The 16782-nt window shown below is 43.0% G+C and overlaps 1 protein-coding gene across 5 annotated transcripts in view; it reads right to left on the bottom strand.

Annotated features, from left to right (window-relative positions):
- The window catches only part of PHLDB2 (pleckstrin homology like domain family B member 2), an 83116-nt gene that overhangs the window by 39062 nt on the left and 27272 nt on the right, over positions 1–16782 (bottom strand). For 3 of the 5 annotated variants that reach the window (XM_045001888.1, XM_045001889.1, XM_045001891.1), the window contains 2 exons: positions 4358–4486; positions 1755–1910 (listed from right to left, as the gene is read on the bottom strand). In XM_045001888.1, coding sequence (XP_044857823.1) covers positions 1755–1910; positions 4358–4486 — 285 coding nt within the window. The remainder of the gene's footprint in view (positions 1–1754; positions 1911–4357; positions 4487–16782) is intronic. The other 2 variants (XM_045001890.1, XM_045001892.1) reach the window with 1 other exon arrangement.

Genomic DNA, 16782 nt, shown 5'->3' with positions numbered 1-16782 from the left:
ATAAACATTTGAAGATCCATCTGGTATAATCAAATATTTCAGCATTAAGACTGCAACCTCACTCAAATCTATTTCACCTGTTTGTGTCCCTAGGTTGGTAACTTCTTTGGCTTTTACATACATAGGGCATTCAAGTCTTTCTGAGTAGGCACTGCAGTGCACAGAGTAATAACAAACAACAGTAACCATTAGGGGCTCTTCAATTGGTAAGCATAAAGCTGACATGGGGAAAGAGGGTTTGAATAATTTTTCTACCTTATATAGACAGAGCTGGGGAGGCCTGCATAAAAACATCAAGACAATACATAGTAGATAATCTGGGTCTTGAAATATTGTGATTGCACCCCAGTATAAGGCTGGTTTCAGGGAATGTGTCGGAGGGTGACTGGCCCTTTAAGGGGTGGTGGATCCAGCCCCACCTGTCTCCACAGAGATACAGAATGAGTAATGCCACATGATAGGCAGATCATGTGACTAAAGTCAGGCCTCTTGGGTGTAGATAAAAGAGAAACCTTTAGAGAGTCAAAGGGAAGAGAAGGGAGGCTCCCTGTAGGAATCCCTGGGAGTCGCTACTCGATAGAGAGAGATATGCAGAGAGATATGCAGCGGAGGAGGGCTACAGAAGTTGCTTTATAGATTAAGACTCCCGAGCTCCGAGGCAGAGGGGCTGCAAGCCTAAAGGCATCCGGAGCTAGATAAGAAGGCTGGAGCATGGAGGGCAAGTCTGCTACAGGGAAGTCTTGGCAGGTATAGGACTAAGAACATTGCACAAAGGGTCATGAACCAGCTACAGAGGCTCTGTGGGAGTTCTTGTTTTCCCAGACCCAGACCCCAAGAAGGAGTGTTCATTGATACATGAAAGCCTGTGTCAAAGTAATTGGGGAATCCAAGGAGGAAAATGAGGCAGGAGCTAACCCAAAGCCAGACTGGGTAGGTAGTCCTGCTATAGGTAGAAATGCAACTTCTCACCTCTTAGTAAACTTATCTTTAAAGATAAAGAGAAAAGTTAATAAAGCTGATCATAGTAAAGTGCTACTACATAAAGTGGCAAGAGTAAACTGTCTAGGGCAGTGGTGGGCAACCTGTGGCCTACAGGACGCATGTGGCAAGGGTAAGCTGATTGCGGGCTGCAGGACATTTTGTGGACACTGACCATCTGCAGGCATGGCCCCCCGCAGCTCCCAGTGGCTGCAGTTTGTTGTTCCTGGCCAATGGGAACTGCCAGAAGCGTGGTTGCCCCTTCCGGCAGCTCCCATTGGCTGGAAACGGTGAACTGCAGCCACTGGGAGCTGTGGGGTGCTGTGCTTGCAGACAGTCAGTGTCCATAAAACATCTCACGGTTCCCCACCACTGCCCTAGTGAATATCACGAATATCTGGCTCGCCTACCTTTTAAGGATAATAGCCTTGCTTGGGATATTTTTTGTGGTTGTTGTAATTTGTATTTTTGTTTTATTTTATTTTGGGGGTGGAGATGAGTTTGTATTCTAGGGCTTTGTTCCTTAGTTTAATTTAATTTAATTTTTGGAGTGGAGTGTGATTGGATAGATGGGGTTGCCATCATTATGAGCGTCATTCTTGCTATGATCCTTTTTGAGAGAAAGGTTTTGTAATGTTTCCTAAGGACAGTCAAACTCTGAATTCACCTAAATCTCTTTTATGTACATCAGGAACGAAACAGGTAATGGTGAAACAATGGTGCTTTGACTTTAAAAAAGCACATCAAAGCAAAGAGTTGAGTTTTAATCCTTTTACCTTTCTACTGACAATGCTGCGCTGATATTCAGCTACTTCATGCAGGAGCTGCTGTGTCAGGTTCTCTTTCTCCTCATCTAACCTGCTCTCATGTTCAAGTTGCTGAAACTCCAGATCTTCGAAGTGTTTGCTTTCTACATCCAACAGATCAGCATCCTTTAAAGACAAGCAAACATACAAACACACACACACACACACACACACAAAAGTCTTGCATTTACAGTGATCAGAGAACAATTACTTAACAACATTAAATATCAGGAAAAACTTCCTAACTTCCTAAGAATGGTAGAACAATAGAATAAACTGCCTAGGGAGGTTGTGGAGGTTTTCCAAAAGAGGCTGGATAACAATCTGTCTTGGATGATTTTTTAAACACAACAGAGGGTTAGACTAGATCAGGGGTCGGCAACCTGCGGCTCCCGGCTCGCCAGGGTAAGCACCCTTGCGGGCCGGCCCGGTTTGTTTATCTGCCGCGTCGGCAACTTCGGCCGATCGCGGCTCCCACTGGCCGCGGTTCGCGGTCCCAGGCCAATGCGGGAGGCAGGAAGCCGCGGCCAGAACATCCCTCGGCTCGCGCCGCTTCCTGCCTCCCGCATTGGCCTGGGACCGCGAACCGCGGCCACCGGGAGCCGCGATCGGCCGAAGTTGCCAACGCGGCAGATAAACAAACCGGGCCGACCCACCAGGGTGCTTACCCTGGCGAGCCAGGAGCCGCAGGTTGCCGACCACTGGACTAGATGACCCTTGCAGTCCCTTCTAACTTGGTTCTATGAATCACAGTCTAAAATTATTATTCAATTTCATTCCACAAATCTGTCCGAACAAATACAAACTTGATTTCTTTAGTTAGCATTACCATCATCATAAACAGAAGTAACATGACTGATCTTTACTGTGGGGTTACTTCCTCAATTACTGCCAACATCCCACTGTTACACAGAATTCTATTTCACAGGAATTAAACATAAAAAGATGGAATCATCTGTGCATACACACATTTGAAAGAACTTTCTATTCAGAACATGTTCTTACAACATGCTCATCGCCAGAGTGTCCGAGTGCTTTCCAGTAGTGGATTAAACAAAGTGACTGACATCTGTCATTTTTGTTCTTTCATCCTCTCCCCAAGGGAAGAAGTGTGTGCAGTGGAATGTTTTGTTTTGGATTTTTTACATATAATATATACACACACACATTGCTACCCATTTGTTTATCTCAGAGAAGGCAAGGTCAAAGAAGTGCACCTTACACTTGGAGTGGAAGGTGGTCAGGGTTATGATGGTTCTTAGCTTTTAGGGAGTTCATTCCACAGTCTTGGACCAACCCCAGAGAAAACTGTTTCCTGCACAGAGGAGCTTTATCCTAATGGCAGAAAGTCCCATTGTCCCAGAGGAGCACAGTTGTTGACCACAGTCTTCATCCCAGAGCCTCAGTTGATGTTTTAGATATGCTGAGCCCAGCCCACAGAACTCCTTGAAGGTAAGGACTGAAACCTTGAATCTGATTGATAGTCTATGGGAAGACAGTGTTGAGAGCAGAAGACAGGTTTGATGTGCTTGCGGTAGCCAATGCTGTTGAGGAAACATGCTGCAGCAATTTGTTCAAGTTAGAGTTTCCTAAGTGCTGAAAACTTAAAGCCCAGGTATATCACATTGCTGTAGTCCAGCTAAGAGTAAACAACTGAGGCCGTCAGCATCCACCAGGATGGGGATGGGGCTGAGTCTCCTAGCCCATCAAAAACGATAGAAGGACAGAACTTAGTGACAGTAGTGCACTAACAGCACATTGGTTCATATTGTCTCACTAACCCTTTCAACAACCACATGTGCCAACTGAATAGAAGATGAAGAAAAACAATTTCCAAATGCTAGCCTCAGAGATCTCAGAGAGAAAAGAACCCTGCAATGCCAGTTTTACAGTCTTTTCAGTACCTAACTACACTTTAACTTGGACTGTACTTTAACTTTGTTATGTTACAGGCAATAAAGTCAAGTTAGACTGTATAGGTGTTGAATAAAATGTAAGTGTGCCACTGCAAAGAATGAAAGAATAACTCAGATATGTAAATCAATTGTGCAGAGACAACCTCAGGAATGACATTTTCAATGCAGATTGAAAACTAAATTATGTACTGAAGAAAATAAGTATGCACGGCAACACAGAGAGACCAGTTTAAGGTGTGGCAAAAAAGCAACAGATAATTCTGTCAAATAGCAACGAGAGTTAAGTTTATCCTAATTACTGAAACCAAGTATTTGTCTTTGCTTGTTCAGTTACAGGGTGATGCTCTAATGTCCATCTAAATATCACAATTCTTATCAGCTTTCACATCAGCCAACAGGGGCAGGCTGTTAATTATATGTGACTGGTTTACAGCTTTTAAAATAGTACAAAAAATGTTAATCCACTGATTTGCATTCTACTCAATTGTCACCATGCAACATATTAATTAAGAATGCACTGGAACAAATGCTTAACCCTTAAAACTAAGCTGCAAAAAGTTTGCAGATGCTTCTTTTCATATATGAGATAGAATATATTACAATTAACTCAGCAATTAAAAAAAAAAAGTTTGTGCAATCTTGAAACTTGCTACTGACCCTCTTCAGCTGCTGCTGTAACTGTTCCCTCATGGATTCAGGGCAATTATCAAGCTGGGTCTTCTGTTCGGAGTAAAGCTCCTGAAGCCTCTCTAGTTTTTCCCTTTCAGCATCAAGCTTTATTTTTTCCTAAAGTTTGAACCAGAAAATAAAGAACAGAATTACCTTCAAACCCAAGCAGTTGTTAGCAATTATGATAATTAATGAACTCTAAAAGCCTAAGCATGTAGTTCAAAGACAGATATTCACTGTTAGTAGAAATTGCAATGATAGGGTGTAAAGTTGACATAAAACAAAAGTTAATCATTGCAGTGGAGTAATTAATTCTCTTCCTAGTCCTTGTTCTTTGTGCACAGGAGTTACATTCCTCCCATTTCCATGCTCAAAAGGCATTGGCTAGTCCCGTCCCATATTTCAAATCTAATCTAAATCTTTCTTATCTAGTAAAAAATGGTTAAGGAAGCAGCAGGCATGTTAGTCTGATAATGATAGAGTGAAGTGAAAAAAAAGTCGTTTTTGCAAAGAGCAGGGTGAAATATTATATATACTCTGGTTGTACAGGAACTCTCAAGATGAGTAAACTATCTGTCTACTTCCTGAGCACAGATTAACAAGCAGTAAAATGATGAAGTGAGGCAGATTACGGTGAAGTAGTATGTTTGGGACAGGAAATTCTGTTTTGGTATCTAAAACATATTGAATTTGTTCAGTTAATCCCGTAAGGAACTGTTTCTTGTTCTCTAGGATGCTTTACATACTCCTCCCTGAAAACTCCAGCCGTGTCCCTAGCTAGATCTTCTTTTCATCTCTCCAGAGTACATGAAATTCTTGAATGTAATTTACTCACTTCAGCACTGGCAAACATACTTGGGTACATTCCCCTAAACATTCTTGTAACGTGTCTGGAAGGAACAGTATGCCTGACATGCCGTAGAAAGTTGCTGCCAGAACATGTACAATTCCAGAAACCTTGATGGGGTAAATTAGTCTCTAACAGAGGATACCCATCAAGAACCATCTTCACCTATGAAGACAGCCAGGCTTTCTTAATACAATTTTTAGTCAGCTGCTGCTGCTCACAGACTCACTCAAATATTGTTCAATCCCTGCTTCTTCTCCTCCTTTTTGAGCTACACACCAGCTTCTCATTTCCCAACAGACCTCCATGTCTTCTTGATATTTTAGGTGCCTTAAATGTTCCAGCCTCTTTCTTTGAACCTTCCAAGGACAGTTGAATTCTGGACTGCTACGATATCCACTCATTTGTTCTCTTCTCTATCTTCTCTTTCTCTGTCTTCTGAAAACGAGTGCCTCTTTTCAGCAACTCCTCACACTCAGGTTTTGCAGTCATGGTACATGATTTTATACCTTGAATAGACACTTCTCTCACCATACAAGATCTTCTGTTTCACGAGCACTGAATGCTGTTTCATATTCTCTTCATTATTACTGAAACCGTCCTCAAACCTTCATAGTATCATGGAGATGAGGAAGCAAAATTATGTTGTTCGTTTAATCTCCTTATATTCTCCTCTCCTCTAAAACGGGGGTAATATCACTTTCCCAAGGCAGGTTGGTTTTTTTGTTTTAAATGTTTACTATCAGATCTCATGTGAACTGAAATGCTCATTTTGGTCATCTATCAGGCCACAGCATTGCCCAGAACAATGGACAATTTTCACAAACTCAATAAAAACCCAAAGATTGAACCATCATATTCAGTCACCTGGATTCCACACCCTCACTCCTATTCTCAGACAACATAAGCAGCACTCATGGACAAGTAAGGAGCAGTCCCGACTTGACTGAGGTCACACAATGAGATAGCAACACATAGTTGACAGTAGAACCCGGGAGACATAACGCCTAGAGCTCAATGCCTCATCTATTTATTGTCAACTGTTCTGAGATCAAACTCATTCCACACAGGCCACCAAACAGTCATCAAATTACTGCTTTGTCACTACTAGCCCAGAATGTGGCAGACAGAGTATCTGTCAGGATTTTGAAAAAGGCAGTCAGGACCGAGGTCAGCGCAGGGTCAAACCTGAGGCTGAGAGTAGCAGAGGAGTTTGTAGTCAAGTTCCAGGCTGCGGTTGATATCAAGGATCAGAGTCCAAATCAGGTTTCAGGGTTTGGGTCAAGAAGCGAGGTCCAAATCAAGCTGATGTTGAAGCCAGGAGTTCAAAAACTGGGAGCAGGAATGGTCATGACAGCAACAGGAGATCACGGCTGTTGCCCAGACACTTCCTGGAATGCCTCATGGGTTTATATAGGGCGGGGAGCCAATCAGGAGCCATGAAGCTGCTACCTGTCAGACCCCTTGAGGCAGAACTGCCCATAGTCTGTATCGACAGTGGGTCATGGCTTATGGAGCGTGACCTGGTTATAGCTGCTGCTGAGTGGCAGCATGGTGGTGTTAGCTACCTGGTAGCTATAGAGGCCTGGGTCTGAGACCTAGGCCTTGCAGTAGCTCACATCCTGAGTCAACCCTTTCCCCAGCACAAAAGGGAATCTAAATATTTCATAAACCAATACCCAGGTCTTCACAACCCTAGCTGTCAGTTTCACATTAGTCCTAGACACCATCAGATTGCTATGTGGGTGGGATCAGGAAGAGCAGAGCTATCTACAGCAACAAGAACTATTGCAACCTTGAGCATAGTTTCATTACTCCAATAATAGCTTCCTGGAGATCCAGGCAACCTATCAATCACACTAACTCATGCAATAATAGGCAAGTCACTCTAAGTGTGAACAGCTAACATCAGCAAATATATATAACTCACTGAGGATCATGCCAGAAATATTATTACTTCCACCAATAAGCCAGTAAGGTAGTCCTTGAAGACTTAAAGTAAATGATACCCATCTCTTCTATTTATAACTCAGGAAGTTCTAACATCCCAGCAGACTGGCTCACTTGTGCAATCATAGCAGGAAATGTCACGTTAAGCATTTAGAGGCATTATATGTTTTGCATTTGGTAAATTCCACCAGCACTACTGACTTTGCATTGGTTTACCTCACACATTCATAATATGATAAAGAAGTGAACTGAACAAGTTATCTGCACTTCAATAGTATCTTCTGCCTAAGATCTGAAAGAGCTTTATAACCATGGGTTAAACCTAATGGCTCTGTGAAGTAGGTACTACTGTCCCACACACTACAGACAGAATGTGTTGCAGTCTGTTTCCGTGAACTGTCCAATGTTACAGTCAGTGACACAGCTGTCACTAGAACCCATATGTTCTGGCTCCCTGTGCTACTCTTTAACCACATAAACATCCTGACTCTAAAGGATTGCTGCGATTTTAAGAGAAGGTTTGGAAAACTTGTAGGAGAAAGATACAATTTAAAATGGCATTGACCTAGCTAATAAATGTTCTACTGTTATTTTATACACTGTGGTACCCCTCCCTCCCTTTCTGTGCTCCAAAAAATTTATTACAGAGCAAAGTTATAAATGTGAGTTAAAACTAGCTTCAACAACAGGGAGAGCCACAAAGTCAACTTCTGTCTGTTAAACACATTCCCTGCAATTCCAACTGCTTTCCAAACTTCAGTCTTCATTCCATAACAATATTAGATTCAGATGAGTTACCCTTTAATCAACACCTATTTCTGCAGGAGAAAAGGAAAACCCAGGAATGAGACATGTTGCCCTGACACATTTTCCACTTTGGACCGTATTCCACCTTCATATACAGGTGCTCATCTCCCATTGAATCTAACTACAGATACATGTAAGTATCTTGGGGGGGGGGGGGGGAGAGAGAGAGATTTGGGCATTTAGAAGCACTCTTGAAACAGATAATTTTGCCCAGTAACCAATTATGGGATACATAGGTAGTATATTTATTACTTTGAAATATGAAGCAACCTTGATAATTAAATCTAAAGTATTTGTGATTTGGACACTTATTTACTGGTCCTGTAGGTCATTCAACACAACCTTTCTTAGAAAACTGACCAAAAGAAACACCAACATCTGTATGCAAGCTATTACATTTTCTCTTTACATTCAAGATTTAAGAGGACATTGCAATAAGGTTAGTAACCAAGAACTTCAACCACCAGCTTTATTTTGGATGGCCATGGCTTGACACATTCTGTGCATGATGGCTTTGTTCAAGTGAACCAGCAAAGTATTAACAGCACAAACCAAAAAGTGTGCTTGAATACAGGATCCATAAATAATAAAATACAAGCTAAATAGGAACAGTACAATATGGCTGGCAATGTAAAATTAACCCAGCATTGTGGGTTTGTTAGGAATTGGTCATTTAGGATCGCAGCCTGGATTTTAGTGGGGGAAGGGTTTGATCAGTTGTCTTTCCTTGTACCTCACAGTTAGGGGGACAGGAGGAGGACAGGCTGGGGAAAAACTTTAAAAAATAATTAGTGGAAACTATAAAAAAATTGCTTAAGGTCATTGTGAAAGGGACTGCATGGATGGGGTACAAAGATCTGACTCTGCTGCCTTAAAAAAAAAAGTCAAGAAATGTTATTTGACATGAGAAACATGACAAAGAAGAAAGAGCAAACAGGCAATTCTACATGCAATAAACGTTCACCAAAGATCCAACACAGAGTCAAGTCTCCTACTTCAATTACTCCAATTTGAAATACCTCAGGATCTGCATCGGTCAGGAATCCAAACCCACATCCGTTTAACACTGTTCTAAGATAGAAGACTTTATATGAGGATGTCATTCCTATCATGCTTATTACTCTTTCAAATAGACTAGACTATTAAATCACCAGTACTTCCCTAACAAATTCTTCTAGAGCTTTCCGAAAAGCAAGCAAAGACCTAAACAGGTCTTCATTCTGAATAGCATCCACACACTCCAATTGTTTCCATGTATGGCCAGCCAACCGTAACCACATTCCAGAAAAGCCCCCCTAAGCCTACAGTCAGATAGAAAGATGTCATAAGAACTGGCCAGAAAGCAAAGGAAGAGAAAGAACATTTTTTTAGAAAATTAGTGGCTGGCCTGTGTGAGCTGATTCTGGCTCATGCAGCTCAGGTTAAGAGCCTGTTCAGTTGCAGTGTAGACATTCCAGCTTGGGCTGTAGCCTGGGCTCTAGGACCCTGAGAGGTGGGACGGTCCCAGAACTCGGGTTGCAGCCTAAGCGTCTACACTGCAATTAAACAGCCCCTTCGCCCAAGCCCCTTAGCTAGAGTCACCTGGCACGGGCCAGCCATGGGTTTTAAACTGCTGTGCAGACATACCCATTGGTGCCAACTGGCAAAGGGTTCATTGTTCTTTACAAGCAACTCTTATCTTAGACCTGACAAACTCACTATACCTAATAACCACTTTCATGGTATTTACCCATAAAGAGTAGTATTATGAGGTCTTTCTTGAAAACTTGTAATTTAGTGATATTCATAATTATTGAGAGAGGTGTGTATGGGTAATATTTAAGAAATACTATAACTATATTGAAAACTATACCCTTATGGCAGGGGTGGGCAAACTACGTGTTTTAAGCCAGCCCGCAAGCTCCTGCTGGGGAGCGGGTCTGGAGCTTGCACCCAGCCGGGGCAGGGGTGGGGAGCGCACCACACAGCTCCCGGAAGCCGTGGCATGTCCCCTCTCCAGCTCTTATGTGCTCCAATGGCCCCCTCCAGAGCTCCAATAGGAGTTGCAGGGGCAGTGCCTGCGGATGGGGCAGCGTGCAGAGCCTCCTGGCCATGCCTCCGCATAGGAGCCGGAGAAGAGACATGCCACTGCTTCCGGAAGACGCTTGAGGTAAGCGCCACCTGGAGCCTGCACCACTGAGCCTCTCCCCACGCCTCAACCCTCTGCCCCAGCCCGGTTCCCCCTCCCATCCTCCGAACCCAAATCCCAATTTTGTGAGCATTCATGCCCCTCCATACAATTTCTATTCCCTGATGTGGCCCTCAGGCCAAAAAGTTTGCTCACCCCTGACTTATAGCTTTGGAGCAAAATTGAGTCACCAGAGAATCATATGTTCAGTAATGGCCTGTGCAAGCAGGAGGGAGCTGTCAACCCTCCCTGGCTAGCTGAATATGTAATGTATTGCACAATTGCAACAACTCAGAAAAATCAATGGAAACCATCAAAGATACACTATAAACATGGCTCTATCAAATTCATCATCCATTTTCATAAATTTCATGGTCATAGCATTTTAAAAATCTTGAATTTCACAGTTTCACATAATTAATTCTTAAATTTCACAGTGTTCTAACAAAACATGAACACATATTTAAATATAGCAAAATATAAACATGTAAAGCCCATGATGACACCCAAAAAGTGACAACCACCCCATACCATGCCACCCTTACTTCCGTGCTGCTGCTGGCTGCAGTGCTGCCTTCAGAGCTGGGCGGCGGGAGAACGGTGGCTGCTGGCCAGGCGCCCAGCTCTGCAGGCAGCATCGCTGCCAGCAGCAGCACAGGAATAAGGGTGGCAATACCATACCATGACACTCTTTTTTTCTGCTCTGCTGCTGGCGACGGCGCTGCCTTCAGAGTTGGGCGCCTGGCCAGCAGCTGCTGGTCTCCAGCTGCCCAGCTCTGAAGGCAGTGCAGAAGTAACAGTGGCAATATCACAACCCCCCTACAATAGCCTTGCAATCCCCTTTTGGGTTGGGACCCCCAGTTTGAGAAATGCTGCTATAGGGTAAAAGTACACAAAAGACCAGATTTCACAGTCTGTGACATGTTTTTCCTGGCTGTGAATTTGGTGAGGCCCTAACTATAAACATCAAAACCACTTGGGAGTTAGAAGGAACAATATGACAGCAAGGGAACTGCCCTGGCTAAGAATAAAGACAAAAGACTGATTCACTATGTCACAGTTTAGAGAAGACACTCGGCACCCATTCACAGAGGAGCTATGCCAGTGTGTAGGGGTAGTTTATGAAAGATGAGGTCCTGGTTCCTTAGGGAGGCAAATGCTGTGAAAGACTGAAGTTTGGGGTGAGAATTGACTCTATCAGATAAAGAAGGTAACTATCAATAAAGTGTAGCCTTAGTTCATGTTTTATTATTTTGTTTTGTATGCAACCATTTGTTTCCATCACTTTCACCTGTTTCTATTTGGGTCTCTATTCTTTCTTAAAGAAATTTCTTTTTGTTTTTCTATACCTGAACTCAAGTACAAACCGGGGTACACACTTCCTTTGGGAATGGAGGATCTGGGATTTCTCCAGAGGCTGGATATCACAGGGGGACACTCTGAAGGGATTCTGGTGCTGAGGTGCATCTCTTGTCAACCAGCAGGACTGGTCCCAGAGAAGAGTGCTTGAGTGACTGACAGGCTGGTTGTGTTAGGGATCTGACACCCAGGTGGCACAGGCAAGCCTCCCTCATGCAGGAGGAGGGTGTCAACAAGGTGATTGACAGCCTCGGGTGCCCCGAGAAGTGTCACATCACTATATAGACATGTATATGCTCCCAAGGGGAGCCTCACCCTGTCCATAAAATAAAATTCTTAGTGGCACTGCGTTCTAACTATTTCAGTGGAAGGAGGACGCTCTGCTTTTAGTGACTTGCTATCAGTAGGGCTGTAACATCTGTAGGGAATTTGTCAGGATATATTCCACCCCTCAAAAGTCAGCCTTAGCCCTCCAACTAGACAGCAGATGGGGAACACATCCCATGATGGTTAGACAGTAAAGGAGGCTAATGGAAGAACCGTGAGGCAGGGATGAATGTCAGCCTTTCTAGTGTTTCTAACATATTGCCAGTTTCCCAAAATTTAAAGCACTTGCAACATTGTGGCTGGATTTCATAAAACAAAGAGGACTGCTTGACATTCTGAGAACAAAAAAACAAGGATGGAATGAAGCAGACACGTTGTTTGCTCTTCCCTCTGTACTTTCCCCTGTTTCTTTAGGGCCTGTTTCCCACACTCTTCTGTCTTAGGAGAGAAGCACAGTTGTGGATGAAAGCTGGCACAATTTAATTACTAATGGTAAAGTTAAAGTTGTCACTCAGACACCAGTGGTGGGGAATGATAGGTGCCTGCCAGACATGGGGAAAGGAACATGACACGAAAGGGAAAGCCATTTCCTTTTCTTTTCCCAATACTTCTCGTGGTGGAACAAGGGCTGTTTCTCATGCACACCATAACAGATGACATACAGTAGGACATATTGTAGGAGGGGCTCACTCATATGAATCAGGAGCTTTCTATCAAATGCCACAAGCATAAAACAACTACAAAGCTAAGCAATTCTGTATTAGACTAAACAATACTGCTGCTTTAAGTACAGCCCCACACTAGCAGACATCAACTTCATAGCATTGCCAGAACAGAAAAAGTAAGTCTTCCCAGCTAACCATAATATCCCCAGCAGCACAAAATGCTTTAAATAAGAAAACTTCAAAATATTGGACAATCTTAACACATACTGGTTGATGTCAAGAGGATACAAAAGAACAGGTATCCTTCTAGCAGTACAATCCACTGTTCAATTTACTTTCTTCATAGCTGTCTTGGAATGAACTTGAGGTTTCCAATTATCCATTATCACCTATAATGATCCTTTTCCCCTATCAGTATCCTCATTGTTGCCGGACCCTATTCACAGCCTTTATAGACTTCAGCATGTTTGTTACTTTTAGGTGGTAACCAGTAGCCTTGAATTCAATTAAATTACTCAACTGCTTAAAATTATACATGTACTTAAATATCTTGCTAAAGTGAGACCTTAGTAGGGAAGATGTAAAAAATGATGGAGTTATTAATCTGTCGTCTGATTCTTTAGGCTTTGCTCATTTTCACTGCAGCACAAAAACAGTAACCTGAATTTTAGATCCAAAGGAGATTGGACTCTCACCGTTAGAACTACCAATGTGTATAATTTTGTTTCTTGTAGTCCCTTTTAAAAGATTGGCAGACTGGCATCTTTTCCTTGGCTCAGTTTCCACGATCCTCACAGTACAGATTTGGCTCTGAAGAGCCAAGTTTCAAATATCCTGGCATGTGTGAGATGTTTTGCTTTTTGCCCCCAAAATACTTTCACAAAATAAAATGTAAGGTGTGTTATCCTCTGCCAACCACTCCCTGACTTCTGTATGGAATATGCTCGTGAGGAAATGGACAGGAAACACTGTGGATGATAAGAGACATCATTCCAGAGTATACTTTTCAGCAAGACATGAGAGGGGTCCTACAGAGGAAAGATAACTCTTCACTCCTAAAATTTATGTTTAAGTCTCTGGGCCACTTATTTCCAGGCAGCAAAGCCTTTCTGCCACAACTTCTATTAATCAGTGCCAAAGTTCACGAGCACTGTCCTTTTGTCATGTCCACCTATTCATTATTTCATTTTCTTTTTCACTAATTTTCATCTCTATTTTTTCAAAATGCTTTACCTTGGTTATGCGTAAACCAAGTCGATGATGGTATTCCACTACATATGACAAAATTTATTTTCAAATCTGGATAATTCAACATGGATAAATACAGTTTTATACAACTTTCATAAAGACAAAAATCACTCATGGACTGAGATAGAGTATGGCAGGTCTCCATCTCAAAGTGTAATTCTGAGGAAGCTGTCATTGAAAATAGCGCAATGGAACAGAGGTGCTAATACAGCCTTCACAATTGTGTCACTATCGCATAAGTAGAATGCAGACATGGTCTTTCCAGTAAACAGCAAGTTGGGGAAGCGGTACGGGGCAGGGGGGAGGCAGGAGCAGGGAATGTTTATTTTTTGTACTTGTACAGTTTGGTTCTATATGAAGAAGCCAGGTTAAAATCATTGTCAAAATCTGTAGTAAAGTTCTTTCCCAGGAAGCATGAAGCTACAACCAAGTATCAAATTGCATTAGCACTGAATTATTTCTGGGGCTGCCTCTGCCAAATTAGAGCATACAATCAATAGTTTGCTACTGAAGTCCGAGCAATTCTATAACTGAAGTGGTTAAATGCTAGATTAGGCTTCAGCTGGTTAGGCTTCACAGTTGTTTTGTTGTTTTCCCCCCCTGCGGATGATAACAAATATGCACAAAATAGCACTGTCTTTTCAATCACATGAACACTTAGGGTAAAAATGCTTCTCATTATTACAAGAATGGGAAGATTGCAAACTGTGGTCAAACTGATTGCTTAATCTACAACCTTTGTGATAGCTGGGAGGCAAAAACGATTTCCAAATATGCAAAAAAAGTCACACCTTGCTATGTAAGCTAACATGGTCTGAAATTCCACTGAACACTCAAAGAACCCAAGTAGAAATTCTGCTCCGTAGCCTGGTTACCAGAGGCTACCTAATAGCACTAGAAACACGCAGCCAAAACCCCTGTAACTTTCATCTTGGGAGAATCTTGGCTCCATTAGCCCATTTACTTTCAGCAAGTTCCTACCCATGTTTCAGCAATGGTGCAGCAACAGTGCAATGCACAAGTACCAGAAAAGGTTTTCATGGCATGGCATTAAACACACCAGAGCCCTGTCTAGACTAGTGATTTGCAGGGGTGTTAGCAGAGGTGCAAACCAGGGGCGGCTCTAACAATTTCGCCGCCCCAAGCACGGCGGCACGCCGCGGGGGGCGCTCTGGCGGTCCCGCGGCTCTGGTGGACCTCCTGCAGACGTGCCTGCGGAGGGTCCGCTGGTCCCGCGGCTCCAGCGGACCCTCCGCAGGCACGCCTGCGGGAGGTCCACCAGAGCCACGGGACCAGCGGACCCTCCACAGGCATGCCTGCGGGAAGTCCACCGGAGCCACCTGCTGCCCTCCCAGCGACAGGCAGAGCGCACCCCGCGGCATGCCGCCCCAAGCACGCGCTTGGCGCGCTGGGGTCTGGAGCCGGCCCTGGTGCAAACGCACCACTGTCGCAATGTCGGTACATATTTTTCTAGTGTAGACCAAGACCTAAAAGTGGATTGGTATATACCAAATTGCACCTCTGCTAGCACCAGTGCAAATCACATTCTCTCTCTCACTCTCTCTCTCTCTCTTTAAAAAACCTTCCTGTGAAAATACCATTACACCATGATGAAGAATGGGGGAAATTAGATTTATTTCAGAGGGCTGCATTTTTTGTAAGTTAAAATGTAAGGCACTGACGTCTACAACAGGGGTAAGCAACCTATGGCATGCTGCCAAAGGCGGCACATGAGCTGATTTTCAGTGGCGCTCACACTGCCTGGGTCCTGGCCACTGGTCCAGGGGGCTCTGCATTTTAATTTAATTTTAAATGAAACTTCTTAAACATTTTAAAAACCTTATTTACTTTACATACAACAATAGTTTAGTTATATATTATAGACTTCTAGAAAGAGACCTTCTAAAAACGTTAAAATGTATTACTGGCATGCGAAACCTTAAATTAGAGTGAATAAATGAAGACTTCACACGCCAGTTCTGAGAGGTTGCTGACCCCTGGTCTACAATAATGTTAATGTCAAAGGAATGGTTTTGGGTTTTTTTTGTTATTTTTTGTTTTTTTAGGAGGGGTGAGCAAAGAGCTTTATTTAAAAAATATGACCAATTCAATACTATTTTCTTCCCCCAGCCCCATACAAAAAAATGCGAGGGCATATTTGCAAGACTAAGAGAACTGGCTGTTTAACCAATCATGAGAGAGTATATTATGCAAGAGTTATGCCCCACTGCCCTATTATGCAAGAGTTGAGCCCTATTGTGCCAGACAATGTACAAAAATGCTGTAGGAAACTGTCCTAATTTACAGGTGAGAAACAGGAGAAGAGAGAGATTAAATCCACACACAGCAACTCCACAGCCAAGCCAAGAATCAAACTCTGATTCCCCAGTCCAAGTCCAGGGCCCAAATCACAATGCCATCCTTTCCTCTCTTCTCTCCTGCTCATCTAATTTCAGTCCTGGGTTTCTCCCAGGCCAAGACAGTTCCAGGTCTCTTTCTTTGTCATGGGTGGGTAATGGACATTTTACATGCTGGAGCACTAGCACTACTCATGCCTCACAAGAAGATGACTATTGTTGTTGGGGATACCCAAGTAGTCAGAGAGTATCTGTGATGGCCAACTTTCTAACACATATGCTCTAGGAGAAAAAAAAAAAAAGCCATGAAACCTTTAATGATTACAAGGGGTCAACAGATGGCACCGGCAAGCACCAAACTGAGCCCTGACACTATTTGGGGAGGTAGGAGGGGGCATAAGTTTAATACTGCCTCAGAGGAAATATGCTGAATCGTCAGCATCACTTTAGGCAGCATTTGGGAGGGGAGGGAGGGCAGAGAAGGGGAAGGGTGTTTCCCATCCAATTATAGGATAGGTAAGAACTTGCTTAGCTCATGAGATATTCAGAGAGTGTAATTTTACATAAATAGAACTATTAAACAAGATACTGAAAATTATTTCTTTCAACTAGCTAAAGAATTATATTTATTTGCATTTCATGCCTAATCTTTTTTTTGTTAACTTTTCCTTCCTCCTCCAAAATAT

Source organism: Mauremys mutica, chromosome 1 (assembly GCF_020497125.1).
Source record: "Mauremys mutica isolate MM-2020 ecotype Southern chromosome 1, ASM2049712v1, whole genome shotgun sequence".
NCBI classification, from domain to species: Eukaryota; Metazoa; Chordata; order Testudines; family Geoemydidae; genus Mauremys; species Mauremys mutica.
Note: the sequence above shows the minus strand (reverse complement) of the source record. Positions and strands in the feature narration are given on the sequence as shown.